The sequence below is a fragment of the Mustela lutreola genome, chromosome 13, assembly GCF_030435805.1.
Source record: "Mustela lutreola isolate mMusLut2 chromosome 13, mMusLut2.pri, whole genome shotgun sequence".
Lineage (NCBI taxonomy): Eukaryota > Metazoa > Chordata > Mammalia > Carnivora > Mustelidae > Mustela > Mustela lutreola.
Window position 1 is genome coordinate 12044961 of NC_081302.1, and position 15307 is coordinate 12060267.

At 42.2% G+C, this 15307-nt stretch overlaps 1 protein-coding gene across 20 annotated transcripts in view; it reads left to right on the forward strand.

Moving 5' to 3' along the window:
• The window catches only part of DOCK9 (dedicator of cytokinesis 9), a 276616-nt gene that overhangs the window by 209985 nt on the left and 51324 nt on the right, over positions 1-15307 (forward strand). For 10 of the 20 annotated variants that reach the window (XM_059144086.1, XM_059144098.1, XM_059144085.1 and 7 more), the window contains exons 33-38: positions 147-261; positions 5022-5155; positions 7260-7374; positions 10718-10784; positions 12296-12343; positions 14913-15049. In XM_059144086.1, the coding sequence (XP_059000069.1) occupies positions 147-261; positions 5022-5155; positions 7260-7374; positions 10718-10784; positions 12296-12343; positions 14913-15049 (616 nt within the window). The remainder of the gene's footprint in view (positions 1-146; positions 262-5021; positions 5156-7259; positions 7375-10717; positions 10785-12295; positions 12344-14912; positions 15050-15307) is intronic. The other 10 variants (XM_059144093.1, XM_059144101.1, XM_059144090.1 and 7 more) reach the window with 2 other exon arrangements.

Consider the following 15307-nt stretch of genomic DNA (forward strand, 5'->3'; position numbering starts at 1 on the left):
TCGCTGAGCGCCCGCATCCCCCGCGCAGCACATCTGACCGGCCAGGCTCTTGGGTCCTATGTCCGCACGTCCCCGACCCTTCCAAGGACAGCTGCTGACTCTGAAAGTCACCTTCGGTTATCTCTTCTCTCTCTCCCCTTGAACAGACCATGAAGGAGGACTCGCTGCCAGCCACGAACCCGCTGGTGACGCCACAGAAGCCTGGCCTCGTGCTGGACAACAGCCTGCACAAAGACCTCTTCGGAGCCATCTCCGGCATTGGTAAGGCTCGGCGCTCTGCTTGCCTCCCTCTGCTCCGAGTCTGCGCTGCCTCCCTCTCGCAGCGTGGGAGCCATGCCGATTCTCACAGGAGGCCCTCGGAGCCTGAGCTTCTGCCTTGCACGGTTTTTTCCTGCTTTTCGTATTTAATGATGGAAACCCTCAACTCGACCCTGAAATACAGACCCCCCCCCCCCAGCCAAAATCTCATGCATTGAAGATTCCATACGCCTAATCACGTGTTTGTGCTGTTTGCTTTTTGTTATGCTCACATTAATTTTTCATTTTAAACATCCAAATTGGATTTTCAGGAAAGGAGTTTTTAGAAAAGGAATGTCTTTGCAGGAGCATGTGGGGGGATGTGGGTAGGATTTACTTGTGGTGATGGTGATTTTGATGAAATGTGATCGAGTAATTGCTGAGGAGATGGTGGTCTGTGGCAGGAGTACAGTTCTAAATTCGGTTTTCTAAAATCTTCTTCCCTAGAATATTTTTCTCTCTGACATAATGTAAGAGCAACCCCTGTGGGGAAGAAAACAGATGGCAAAAATCAAGATTCAGATTGAGTAATGCTTGGAAGAAAATGCCTGAGAAATGTACTTATTAATATTCTGACTAATTGAGCACCTGTGCCAACTGCTTCGTGAAGATAGTGGTGCAAAAAGAAAGTAGATGTGTCTTCACAGAATTGTCACAAACACAGATTTTTTTTCTGTCTTTATTTCTGTCTTTTACTACTTTTCGAATAAATGAAGCATATGGCTATGCCAAGTGCTTGGGACACCCAGTGGGTGGACTTAGGTCACGGGACAGAATAAAGGGCTCTTAGCCTTTTAATTTGCAGGAGTATTATTTATTCTGATTGTGTCCTTTCCTCTTTGTTTTTCTTGATGTTGAGGTGCTGTTTCACGTAGGTGATGAAAGTGAGCAGAATGTAGAATCAGAAACCCCACACCAGTGTCCAGATTTATCCTACAGTACCAGTCTTTTAATCTTACTTATGCTTACATATATTTTTCAAAGCTGTGGTGGTCTCATTAGGTATCGTAAAGATTAAGTGAGTTAATGTGTGCAGAATGCTCAGAGCAGAGACTGACTTGTGGTGTTTGTATTTGCCTTTCTCCTGGGGCCCTCGTCCTGTCCTGCTCTGCCCACATACCCAGCCACTGCTCCAGGGGCAGGAAAGGGACTCTCATGGGAAGATACTGTCTGCAGAGCTCAGAGCTCACAACACTGGCTTTAAGGTCAGACAGGTGGTTTGGGATCCAGACTCCATCAGTTACTGACTGCCCTGAGCAGCGTGTCTCTTTTCGTCACCCTCAGTGTCCCAGTGTCCACATCTCCAAAACAGAGTCAGGGCAAGGAGTGGAAAGCTCATACAATGTGTGCAGTGCCCAGCATGGTGACAGTATCTGACTGCCGTTATAACAAGCACAGTTCTTCAGTGTTACGCCTTTCTGTGATGTACTCTCAGTAGCCAATTTCATGACCCTTGGGGCCCAGGAATGTGTAGAAATCACAACTCCCTCACTAGTACTCTGTAGAATTTAAGACTCTGGAAATGATCAAACTAGAACAATGAGACAATGCTTTGACTCTGACTTTATTTTCCAATTCTGCCTCACCCTGTCAGGGTGTGGGTTGCCTTGAGAATGTAAAGATGAGCCGCTGGGTATCATTACCGAGACTCGAATGGCATTAATGACCTTCAGTAGCTCTGTGTTTGTGACGAAGTTATGAAAAGTATCTGAGACTGATTTAATCCCTTTTCGCTCTCTTAAATTTCAAGATCTGAATCCACTTTCCATAGGAATTCACCCTAACAGACCTTGTCTGTCCTCCAGCTTTTTCTCTCCTACCCCCATTGAAAGACTTAAATCCTTGTTCCCTTTTAGGAATGTTTTCCAGAAAAGCCCCCACCTTTGAGTTGGGTTTGCTAGCTTTCTGGTAGCTTGAGCAACTCTTTTTTTATTCCCTGAGGAGTTTCCAGTTAACTTGAGTCCTGGTGCTTATCCTTCAAGAACGGACTTTCTCCTTGCATTTCTAGTTAGTAGAAATCTCGTTTCCTCAGAAGGTACCTTCAGCATTGTTTTTCAATGTCTTTGGAACATGGTGCATGAAGATTTCTAGAACTGATTTGCTGCCTGGATAAATCTACTCCAAGATTATGTTTGTTTTTTATTTATTTTTTTTTTATTTTTATTTTTTTTAAAGATTTTATTTATTTATTTGACAGAGAGAAATCACAAGTAGATGGAGAGGCAGGCAGAGAGAGAAAGAGAGCGAAGCAGGCTCCCTGCCCAGCAGAGAGCCCGATGCGGGACTCGATCCCAGGAGCCTGAGATCATGACCTGAGCCGAAGGCAGCGGCTTAACCCACTGAGCCACCCAGGCGCCCTATGTTTGTTTTTTAAAAAGCACACATTCTTAAGCCCAGGATTCTCTTTTCCACCTGCTCAGTATTTTGCATTGGGCTGTCCATACAAAGAAGACAGAGGTGAACTGAACTTCTTTTCATTTTACTTACATGTTGTTTAAGATTTTTAAAATGCACTGGCCTGAGACATTAAGTACAAACATACACACACACACACACACACACACACACAATGGGAACCCAGTTTTACTAAACATGTTGATTTTGATTTACTGCATTTCCATCTGTTTGCCTTAGATTAGGATTCTGCTTCTGGAACTGAGCCTAAAACCCTGTCAATTTAAGGTCTAATTTTACTTCACTGAGGACCTCTTTTTCAGGATCATTATGTTTTACATTAAATATGAAGTCTGGTTATATTAGGAGGACTATAATTATACTTTGGTCATGAAGTGTGTTTTATCTCTAAGTATAGAAAGAGGCTCATAGTTTTTTCATAGGTTTTTACCTGTTCTCCGTTACAATCCATCACACAGTTTCTCTTCTGGAATGAGGCATCCTGGGGCCAGTGGCTTACACGTTCCAGCCATCACTTCCATTTTCAAATTCCCCTCACGCTTCTTTTCTTAATTTTAGTATGCTGATTCAGTTTCAGGGACGGGGGTGGATACACCTGAGTGTTAGGTAGAGGGAGGGATTAACTTAGAAGTGTTTCAGAGGTGCCTGGCTGGCTTAGTGGGTGGATCTTCCAGCTCTTGATTTTGGGTCAGGACGTGATCTCGGGGTGTTGAGATCAAGCCCCACATTGGGGTCTGTGCTCAGCAAGGGGGGTTTCTGCTTGGGATTCTTTGTCTCCCTCTACCCCTCCCCCCAACACACTAAATGAATAAGTAAGTAAATAAATAAATAATCTTTTAAAAAGAAAAGAAATGTCTCAGTCCATGGCAGCTGATTTGCATCCTAACATATGAAAATGGCGGTCTGTTCTGAGGTGTTGGGGAATGGCGTCTTCCGTGTGGGTGTGGGAGGCCCTGCTTCCGGCTTGCTGGAGCCTAGCACCAAAGACTCCTCAGACAGCGTGCACAGCCAGCCCGGCCTTTCAGCTAGAGGCAAGCTTTGTGGTTCAGCATGGAAAGTACAAGTTTGATGGTCATTTTAAATCATGTAATATACTGAAATCTTACCGAAGCAGGAAGTCAGTCTACTACTTTTACTTTAAAAAATTCCATCGTTCTGGGGCACCTGGGTGGCTCAGTGGGTTGAGTCTCCGCCTTCAGCTCAGGTCAGGATCTCAGGGTCCTGGGATCCAACCCCACATTGGGTTCTCTGCTCAGTGGGGAGCCTGCTTCCCCCTCTTTCTCTCTGCCTTCCTCTCTGCCTACTTGTGATCTCTGTCAAATAAATAAATAAATAAATAAACCTTATTTTTTAAAAAAATTCCATAGTTCTGAGGTGGGGGCTGATTCCTGACTTATAGTGCTGCTTTTCACAGATGTCACACATTTTATTTTTAAATTTCTTTTCTGCTCGTAACTCTTTGTTGCAGAGATTCCCAAGCATTCTCCGTTCACAGCACACTTATGGTCACAGTAATTTGTTCATTGAGTCCCCAGGCCAGAATAAACAACCAACAGTTCTGTTTATTAGGTATTTGGAGCCACATAACCTAGGAAGTTCATCTATCTGAACAACTTCATCGGCATTCGAGAAAAATACACATAAATTTAAAGAAAAATTATTTTTAATAACCACACCCATTTTCAATGGGATGTGTGCACGTGTTAGGCATTGCCCAGCAGCTCTATTTGGAATCTAATTTCTCACCCCCGTCTTATTTTCCTGTTCCATGGTGATTTTCACCCAGTACCTGCTTTTTATCATAGCAGCCACCAAAGACCTAGCTTCACAAAGATACAACATCATCGAGAGGAACATAGTGTGATCTCACATTGAAACTGCAGTTTTGGGAAATGTCAAGCACCATCGTGTTTTTCTTGAAATTGTAAAATGTCCCGAGAGGCCCCGTGAGTTTCCTAGGGTACCTCAGCATACAGTTTGAATACTGTGGCTCATTGCAGGGTTTCATTTTTTGATCTGATAGTTGTAGGCGGATTTTTTTAACATCTTTATTGCATTCTGAAACTGTGTGTGTTCCTTTCATCTGAGGAATCCAAGGTGGCCTCCCATAAGTGAATTCAGGGTTGTGTCTGAATGTTTCGGATTATGGCCCTTCGTTAAAGGCGAGGTGCCTGAGTGAAACTCTTGAGCCCATTTCTTAACAACAACAAAAACAAGTGCCATAGAAGCAATTTCCCTTAAAGTTCAGTACATATCTTCATTTTGTTGTATCTCATCAAGTCTTTGGTCTTCGCTTGATTTCTGTATAGCTTCTCCATATACAGCATCAACTCCGAACATCAATAGTGTGAGAAATGCTGATTCAAGAGGATCCCTCATAAGCACAGATTCGGGGAATAGCCTTCCAGAAAGGAATAGCGAGAAAAGCAATTCCCTGGATAAGGTAATTTCTTTTCATACAACTTAAGTGTTTCTTACAACTAATGGATTTAGCCTAAAGTAAACCATGCTTCGTGTTCTGGTGTTCGTTAAGGGTAACTTTTTTTTTTTTTTTTTTTTTTTTTAAATAACTCAGTTAACCTGGAGTTATTATCAGAGTTACGATCAGAGTATTATCTAAGGATGGGGCCCATTTCCTGAAATCTCCCCCATTCTTGTTTCCAAGATTTTACATCAGGGCAATGTTTACAGTGGAGGACCTTGAGGAAATAGTTTGGGCAGGTGGAGCAGGTAGGGACATCAAAATGCACTCTCACTTAGAATCCCCATCATCTGTATGCCAGAGAATACCATGTATACAGTTATCCATGCAAATGGGTGTTGGGTCCAGAGCTTGCTCCGGAAAGATTAATTGATCATCTAGGTGATTCAGGGATGAGACTTTATTTGAAACCAGCTCACACTGGTACCTCCAACACAACACATCATCTTTGTATTTAACATTTTTTTCTTGAAATAATCAAGGGTCTATTTGGAGCTTTGTGGGAATGGCTAAAGCTTGAATTTAAACCCAGAACAATGATAGATTAGTGTTGCCTTGGCCACTGTTTTCCCGAGTTACTTCAAGTTCAAGGCAAGCACACATACCAATCAACAGGTGAACCACTTAGGGATGTATTTCTAGTTCTCCGAAACGTGCAGAATGTCCTTCAGCAGCAGGTTGGTCATCGTACCTGCCTTTCTGTGGCTGACAGTGACACGGTTATCCTTCCGTGCGGTTTTGGTAGAGGTGGGAGCGTCTCCGTGTGCGTGTGTGTCATGACGTATTGAACTTTCCCCTTGACCGTGACTTGCGTTCATATGTAGAGCGAGAAGCTGCTCAGGAGGCATTCTGCTTGCATCATACGCAGTGCTGGAGAGGAGGAAGAGAGCTGCCAGTCAGCCAGGAAAAACCGGGTCACTGTGGATTTTTCCCTTCTAACGATCCCACCTTTGCCAGAGGAAACTTTGCATGCTGCACCTTCCCTCCAAGTGCAAGAAGCACTGGGTTCTCCCAGCGGCCCTGGCGAAGTGCGTGGGCGAAATGATGCATTCCTCCCTGTGGTTTTGCCACTAACTGCACCTGTATTTCTTCTGTAATAAAAAACTCATGTACATTATTAATTAAACCTGATTACCATATTTTTTTTTTAGTTGCTGCCCCCAATACTTTGAATGAAAGATTTTTTTTTTTAATTGACCTTTCTGCTTTGGTATTTGCCAAAAACATAAAAAAAATCCTGCTTTTCAATTGGCAATACAACTTTGACGATGTCAAAATCTCCCGTGACTTTAAATCAGGAGATGAGATTCTTTTTCTTGTACTTTTTTTTTTTTTTTTTTTTTTAATTTGAACCCCTTGAACATGTAAACGTGCTGTCTAGTGGCAAAACTGCCCTCACCCTGTTCCCTGCACTTTCTGAAGTTTGCGGTGTTGAGCTAAGCCGCTGAGGGAATGGTCTCATCGGTTTAGGGTTTAGGGTCTTTGAACAAGCTCTGCTGAGGTGTCCCTTTCTGTTCCTGTTGGGTACCCACCTGTCGTTTTCCCCCCAGTGGTGCCCCACGATGTCAGCTGAATGACAGGGACTCCGCCGCAGACTTTTGTGGGGTACACAACAGGAGTGTGGATTTTATTTCCTCGTTCAGACACCGGCCTTCTCCTGAGGATATGGTCGGTCCTGAGGATATGGTCGGTCCTACTCATCATTTCTGTTTGATCCTAGCCCACATCCCTTTTTTGCATGAGATCGTACTTGGCATTTTAGAACTGAGCTGGTAGCTCCAGCTGTGGTTACCCAGTTTGAAAGGTCTGTGCCTGCTGGCTTGTCTCTTAGGATAGCAAGTGAAGGAAGCCGACAGAGCTTCTGTGGACTAGGCGCTTATGTGTATTTGGTGAAGGTGTGTCTGTGGTTTGTCGACCAATGAGTTACACCTTCCAGTTTGCGTGATTTGACTCAATTCTAAGAATCTTTCTCTTCCAAAGGAGAAAAATGAACCTAATTTTGTTTTACCTAGAATAATGGATTAAAAAAAAATCACCTGTATTTCCTTTTTTTTTTTTTTTTTAGCACCAGCAAAGTGGCACTTTGGGAAATTCTGTGGTTCGCTGTGACAAACTTGACCAGTCCGAGATTAAGAGCCTGCTGATGTGTTTCCTCTACATCTTAAAAAGCATGTCTGATGGTAGGTGAAAGTGAAGATGTCAGTTTTACTTTGCTTCAGTATTTGGTGTCTTTTTTAAAACTTAGAATTGCTTGAAAGGATAGAAGAGCTTAAAAAGATTTTCTTCCTCATTTGAAATACATGTTAATTTACTAAATGTAGCAGAAATAAAAGTCTTAATTTGGAAAAAGAGTTTTTACTAATTGTTCTAAAAAGCGAGTTCTAAAATGTATATGGGCCATTAAAAAAAATTTTTTTTATTAACCTCGGGCCTACCATCATAATCCAAGAAGACAGAAGCAGATAAATGAGGTAGCCTTTGATTTTTTTTTTCCCCTAAAAAAACAATTTCACTTGTCCAAAAAAACTTTTTGGCAACTTGCATAATTTTATTAGTAAGGCTCTTGAATTGGAATGTGTAATGTTGGGGGATCTGAGCATCTCTTCCATTTAGAGTATGTGTGACATTCCTGGCTTTAACTGGAAGTGAGATGTGATTTTTTAGTTTTCTGATGGAGTTAGTGGTATCATAGTAGATTAAGTTTCTCATAAAGGGTTTGACAACCACATTTTTTAATAGAATAAAGCATGTAAACATCCATGATAAGACACTTCAACTCCAGTTTTGTGATATAAGCAATCATTTGAAATCATGCCATGGTACAATGTCTTGTTTCTTCCTTGATCAGAAATCTTGTCGGACTTGCTGCAGCATAATCAGAAAGTGTCCTGTGAAGTGTATTGAGTCAAGGCAAAGTCTTCTGAAAACAAAATGCTGAAGGCCTCTCGTGCTGCCTTTGTGTAGTGGCAGTCAGTATGGGCCTTAAACATCCAGTGGAAGGCATTTCTGCCTGAGAATAATTTTTTTTTTATATTAAGTTTCCATATCTGCCTGAGAAGAATGTTTCTTTTGTATTAAGCTTCCATTTCTACAGCATTAATAGCCAGACCTTAGTATCCAGATGGTAGGAACCACATACCTATCCCTAAAATGCTTCAGGACTGGGTTATTTTTTTATTCTGTCAATTTGATACTTTAAAGTAGCTTTTAAAAACACAACAAACAGAAAATAATTTTCCTTGAATGATGACCAAATAGCAAAGCACTGGGCACTTATTCAGGCATTAGGGTTATAAAGTTGAAATTCTGCCCTTAATGACAAAAGTTCTGAACTTTACATCACGGTGATGAGTTTTAGCCAGTTTTGTAATTCTGTTTTTCCTTTGCTGAAAGTTTTCCTTAAAATATTTTAAGTTTCAAATAATAAATAAGATCTATAACTAGAACATAACTACTTTTTTAAAGACCAATATTCCAGAAATTTTGCATCCTAGTTAAAGTTATCCTTTAAAAGCAGCCCTTTGGAAGGCCATGCACATGATTTAAAAATTCAGTGACCTCTTCAAAACAGTTTTAGAGCTTCTCTTAAAAAAAAAAAAAAAATTACCTTCAAAGTATCAATTTCCTTCCTTTTATAATTTGAATTTTTGTGTGTGTCAGGTTTAAAAAGTCTTCACCTGTCCCCAGAGTCATGAAGATACTCTTCTTTATCCTCTTTAAAATAGTATTATTCAAATTTTCACACTTAAATCTTAGTATCTACCTGGACTTGATTCTTGCGTATGATATGGGGTGGGAGAGAAAATGCCTTCAGAGTAGTTTAGGGGACAAGCAACCAAAGTCAACTGTGTAGCTGTGTAGCTACTCTTTCCCTTTTCCCACATTCAAGGAGCACCTTCTCCGCTTGGGCCCCTCCGTCTCTCATAGAGGTTAGTTGTCTCTCCCCCCCCCCCCACGCCCCCAGGTCAGTAACCTCAGCCTCAGCCAATAGCCACGAGCAAGGAAAGGCAGCTTAGTGCTCCTTGGCTGGCCAGCTGGCTCTGTCTGATTTGAGCTAGGGTGACCACAGGTGTTTGCAGGTTGGCCCGTAGAGGTCCTCTCATACTCACTTTTCGCTCCTTGGGTGCTCACCCCATGAGGATGGTCAGTCTCAAGTAACCCGAGTCTGTTCCTCTGGAATCTAAACTCAGAATTCCTGAAAGATGGAAGCCCACTGACCCACCCATGTTACTGGTCTAATAAACTAAACGTGGCTTTTAAAATCAGGTGTACTTGATTGAAGTCCCCATTCCACCGTGATTCTTTAGCCTGATGATGGGGAGAACTGCTTGACTTCTCTGAGCCTTTATTAGCTTATCTATAAATTAGAACACTGTCTCTGATCCTGGTGGCAATTAAGATATGACAAGTGTGCAATCATGAGACCACCTAGCACAGTGCTCACGCATAACAGATTCTCCATGTAGAGCTCATGGCTTCCCCTGCCCCTCACCATTCTGGGCAAGCGTGGAGTGAAAAGTCCCTGGCTGAGCACCTTCACGAGCTATCTGCATCGCTGCAGACTGCTCTCATTCTCCTCAGGCCCCCGAATTCAGTGGAATTTCTCCCTGAGAGAAATCTCTTCACCGGTTTTTCAACCTCAGTATAAAATATAAGAACACAAAAATGTTTAACTATCTGGTAGTAGCACTCTTGGGCAAGTTCTAAAAGGTTAAGGGTCACACACACAGAATGATTCCTGTAAATGGACTTGTAGGATTTGCCTTTACTGAAAATATGTCCAGTCATCTTGATGCAGAGCAGATGTGCATGTGACTTCCTCGTGGAGACGGTACCACATCATCACGCCGGGAAACAGGAAGTTGCATATATTGCCTGTTTGGAAGACTATTTGGCAATATCTGTTCATAACATTTGACGTGGCTGTTTCACTTCTGAGAATATTTGTCCTATAGATGTAGTTGGACAAGTGTGCAAACATCCTTATAAAAGAATAGTCTTCAAAGCATAATTTAATGGAGCAGAGCATTAAGGGGGAAAACAAGTAAATGTCTGTTAGTAAGGGACTGGCTAACTCGGTTATACTGCATTCATGGAGAGGAGTATCAGGCATCTTGGAGAAGATTGGAAGAGATGCAAGCTATATTACTGAAATAAAACTCAAAGGAAAAACAGTATGTGCAGTATGTACACATCCATTTCTGCATGCGTGTGTTAAGAAGAGAGGACTTAGGTACATGCAAGAATTTTCAACAGATTGTTTCCTGGAGAGTGATTCTGTATGAGGCAGAGAGAAAGCCTAACTTGAGATTAGGTGATGCATGATGAAATTAAAGTTCAAATGCAGCTTCTTGAAATTGAATATGCACATTGTGTCTGTTACCAATAAAGACTGGTCACTGTAGTTGGTTCTTTGATCAGCTATAAAAGGGTTTGAGGGTTTATTCTCCAAAATCTTTTCCCCATCCCCTGCTATATACAATGCACATCATGATTCTGACCAAATTAATGTTTACTTTTTAGATGCTTTGTTTACGTATTGGAACAAGGCTTCAACGTCTGAACTTATGGATTTTTTTACAATATCTGAGTGAGTAGTTTTGCTTTGCTCTCTGCTTCTTGATTTTTCTTGGCTAATTAAGAGGTGTGAACAATGCTATGGGGTTGAACTAGGAATGTAGTATATTCACATCCACCGTTTTTAAGCTCTTTCTCCTGGACCTGACCCCAACACTTGCTCTTGGGAGCACATGACTCAGTGGCCAGTGACCAACCCTAAATTATTAGATATGTGGTTGTTAGAGATGAGAGCTAACTGCTTATGTGTACAAACTATCTGAATAAAAGGACACAATTTATTAACTGAATTGGGTGAATGCTATGTTTCAAAGGTGAGTCTAATGTAGCTTAAGCAGATGTAAATATTGAGACCAAAATAGCTATAATTTTTAAATTTAAGTGAAATCTTAAATTTTATCTATATTACCTTCTTTTAACTCTTCAATCATTCCTTTAAGCTCTTTGCTTTAAAAAAAAAAAAAAGAACAAACAACAACAACAACAAAAACCTACCACAAATCCACAATCCCCTGTAAAATTTGCTAGGGCCAGGGGCACCTGGGTGGCTCAGTCAGTTAAGCATCCAACTCTTGATCTCAGCTCAGGTCTTGATCTCAGGGTTATGAGTTCAAGCCCTGCATTGGGCTCCACCGTGGAGATTTAAAAAAAAAAAAAAAAATCGCTGGGGCCAAATGATTTTCCACATCCAAAATTTTTTAGATTTTTAGAAAATTTACATAGAGAATATATTCTGTAACATCCCAGCAAGGTCTTAGACCCCCCACAATCAAACACATTATTGTTTCCACAGTACTATGATTGTTCATAACAACTGGATAAATTATAACTGTAAATAGCTTTATTTCTGGTAATTGGGGTCATGATTTTGCTGCCAAATATATTTTCCTAAACTCGGGCGAAAACCTGTAATCGGAGCTTTTTGCATTTTGAATTACGGTCTTGGTTCCTAGTCATGGTTGTTCTCTCTGCTAAGTTACAAGTGGGAGAGATTGATGAGATTCCGCACCAGAAGAACTTACTGGATGTTATTGTAACAACTTCTTATTAAATACATGATTTTTTAAAAAATCAACATTGTGTGTATATTAAAACCAACCCAAAAATCAGACATTTGATGTCTGTAAGGGACCAGTCCCTTTAGAAAAGCCAAAAGAGGGAGCTCCTTGCCAGGATTGAATGAGGACTGATCAGCAGCTGGGAGAGTGCCCCAGTCCTGTGCCTTCCCCCGTGCCTGTGCTGAGACAGACGGAGTCAGGGGCAGTCCTGTTTGTCCCAGGCCTCCCCAGTGGCTTCACCGCCCAGCACAGTACCGACAGCCCAGCATGGTACCTCCCCTCTAGGTTAGTGATTTTCTCTGGGTGAGAAAGACCCTCCCAAGAATTTCTGAATACCAGAAGTAAGAGGCTACTGGTAGATGTAAGGTTTATTGAATGTGTTGTTGCTGATGGGTTGAAATAAAGCAATGTATTGGAAACCATTGTCTTTTCCTGTTTCCCTAATAACCTTCCATCCTGTCTGCAGAGTCTGCTTACACCAGTTCCAGTACATGGGGAAGCGATATATAGCCAGGTACTGTGGGGGTTTGGCTCGAATGTGTATCATTCTCTGTATTACTTGGCTCTGAATGTGTGGAAATTGTCATCCGTGATGATTGGCAGTTGGAATTCTCATAAACAGCCGCGATGTCTTTGGACTGCTACCGTCAAATCTGGTGGCATCTTTCGCCTGCATTCCCACACTCCTTCTGTCTCATTTTGCCTCTTGCATATCTCTTGGAAGGATTTCCCTCCGTGGCCTGCTGCTTCACTGGTGTGCTTCCTTCCAAATACACCCCCGTGTTCTGTTCCTTCCCGTCCCCTTTCTCTTTCTTCTCCCAGCTCCCCCAGGTGTGTCTTCTCGCTCTTTCTCCTCCTCCAGTGGTTTTGCTTCCCCTGTTTGACTTTCAGAGGTCACTTTTTACCATTCCTTCTCCCAGCTACAAAGATAATAATTTCTCACATAACCATTTTTCGTTGCTTCTTCATGAAGGAAGGCTCTCAGTTCATCTCAGATTTGTTCAAATTTCCTTAAAAACCGTCTCTGCAACGGAGCCTTTTCTCCTCAGTCCACATAAGCTGTCCATGCCCTGCTCTTATCTTATCTGACCAGAACTCTCGATTGAGTTTCATACATCTTCACGGCCCTGCCCCACACCATACTCTCAGATCCATGCTGAGTTCGAGGGGAGCCGGAACCTCATTGTGAGGGGCACCTAAGCCTCTCTTTCCTGGAGGCGTTTCTTCAGAGCACGTCTTGTCCTTACCACGTTCCCACTCCTGCTCTGCGGCTGCTCAGCGCGTCAGTATCTGTTTTGTCCGTGTTGTGTGTCCCGTGATAATGTATTTACAGGGTTGGTCTAAGTATCCTATTTTTCCATTGTGATTGTTTACTTATAAGTAAACACATTTATATTTTAGGACAACTTTAAAATTCGGTAGTGATTGAGTTTTTTCTCTATAATTCTGTTTCACAGCAATGAAACAGGAGATTTTTAAGATTATTTGAATGTGGAGATTTTTACTTTTTATGTTAACATTGTTCTTTTCTTGGGATATTTGAGACATTTGCAGAATTATGTTTCATGTTCAATAAGAATTTGTGGGTTTTTTTTTTAAAAGAGTAAATTTAGAGAGAGTATTTTACACTTTCATCCTATTCGTATTTATTTTTAACTGAAACGCGGTGGCACTTGAAGTTCTCTCATTTTAACTGTTATTTTTTATCGTAACAGTCAATTATAACATTTGCACTTTTGAGTACCAAATGCAAGTATATACAAGGTGACCTTATACAGTAGCACCTTGCAATCGGACTTTACTCCCTTTGACTCTGCCCCATGGACCTGGGGATGTGGTATATTGTAACCGGAAGGCACTGTGACCGGCAAGCTTCCCAGCCTTCTCACGGTAACTGTCACCCACAGCACAAGTTGGCATTTGGAGAGCGTTGTGCAAATTAGGGTGACGTGCCGCAGAGCTGAACATGGTGCCTGTGGGAAGCTGAAGGTTTCTGCCCAACAAAATATTTTAGAATTGGGTCTTGTCTAACTGTGAACTTATTTTTTTTCTTAATGGCTATAAATTTAATTTAAAAAAAATCTTCCGACTTTATAAGCACCCTGTATATATTTGCATGTAAAAGTGTGCTTTCTTGGGCTATCCTAAAAACGGATGGGCATAGGAATGCGGGCGTGGAAGGTGGTGTTGCTTGTTAGGTGTGTTGTGGAAAGATGTGCCCTGCTTCATAGAAAATTCCTGTGGTTTCTGCTCCATGTGACAAAGATCCTGAGCGGAGTCTGAACGCTGTCGGTGTGTGCCCTCCGTGGCAGTCCCGGCTGAGGAATACTGCGTCTTCTCATTGTGTCCCTCTGAAATCACCCAGCAGCATGTTGCCCGATGACAGTCCATGCATGTTCTAGAACTCCTGTTCTCCTCCACACAATAACACAATGAGGGAGACGGTTGGCTACGGGCCGGGGACAGGTGTCATTCCAGCACGGGTCTCATTTTTCATCTGCTCTGGTGATGGTACACAGTAGGAAGTTAGCTGTATGATTGCTAACCCAGATCACTTTTCTATTTTCTTTACTTGACTGCTGACAAGTTTAACAAAGTGTGTGGCTCTCCTTCCTGCCTGGGTAAGAATAAAGGTGTTAAAACCGCCTCATATAATCCCTCTCATTGCATGTTTGTTCTCTGTTTCTTCCAATGCATTGTTTTCTTTAAAAAAAAATTTTTTTTTTGCTCTTTAATAACATGTATAATCTGAAAATATTCATGGTGTTTAGCAGTTTCCGAACGCTAACCTTTAGCGCCACGTCGGACTGATGCTCTGACTTTTTAAAAAGCAGCATCTCTAAAGTACATTCCAAAACTGAAAAGTTCCCTGCTTTAGCTTGCTTTTTGCTTCTTCATCATCAGGTGCTTTGCTATGAACTCAGTTAAGAACTGCCGCCTGTGTGTGCGTCTCAGGCCACGCTGCTCTGGTTGGCGTGTGGCCGGTCCCCTTGTGCTGTGTCCTGGCCTCACTAACCCTGCTCGTCTCGCTGCGGTGTAACAAGTCTAACTTTTGCTTCTATCCCATTTCACTCATGTTGCAGGAACCAGGAGGGGTTGGGACCCATAGTTCATGATCGAAAATCTCAGACATTGCCTGTTTCCCGTAACAGAACAGGAATGATGCATGCCAGATTGCAGCAGCTGGGCAGCCTGGATAACTCTCTCACTTTTAACCACAGTAAGTCCCATGACATACCATCGTAACAGCCAGCCATCTCATGTGACATCTCAGAGGGGAGAGCCCCAGGCCGCACCACACCACATCACCAACCTGACTTTTCTTCCAGCTCAGAGCAAGTGGGATGAAGAGCTCATGGCGAAATTCCCTTCTTTGGAGGAGAGTGACACAATGTGGAACGTGGTCAGCTACGGCACCAGACCTAAAAGCCTGGACCCTTTGTCCCAACCCCCTCCCTTCAGTATTTTTAACGTAAAC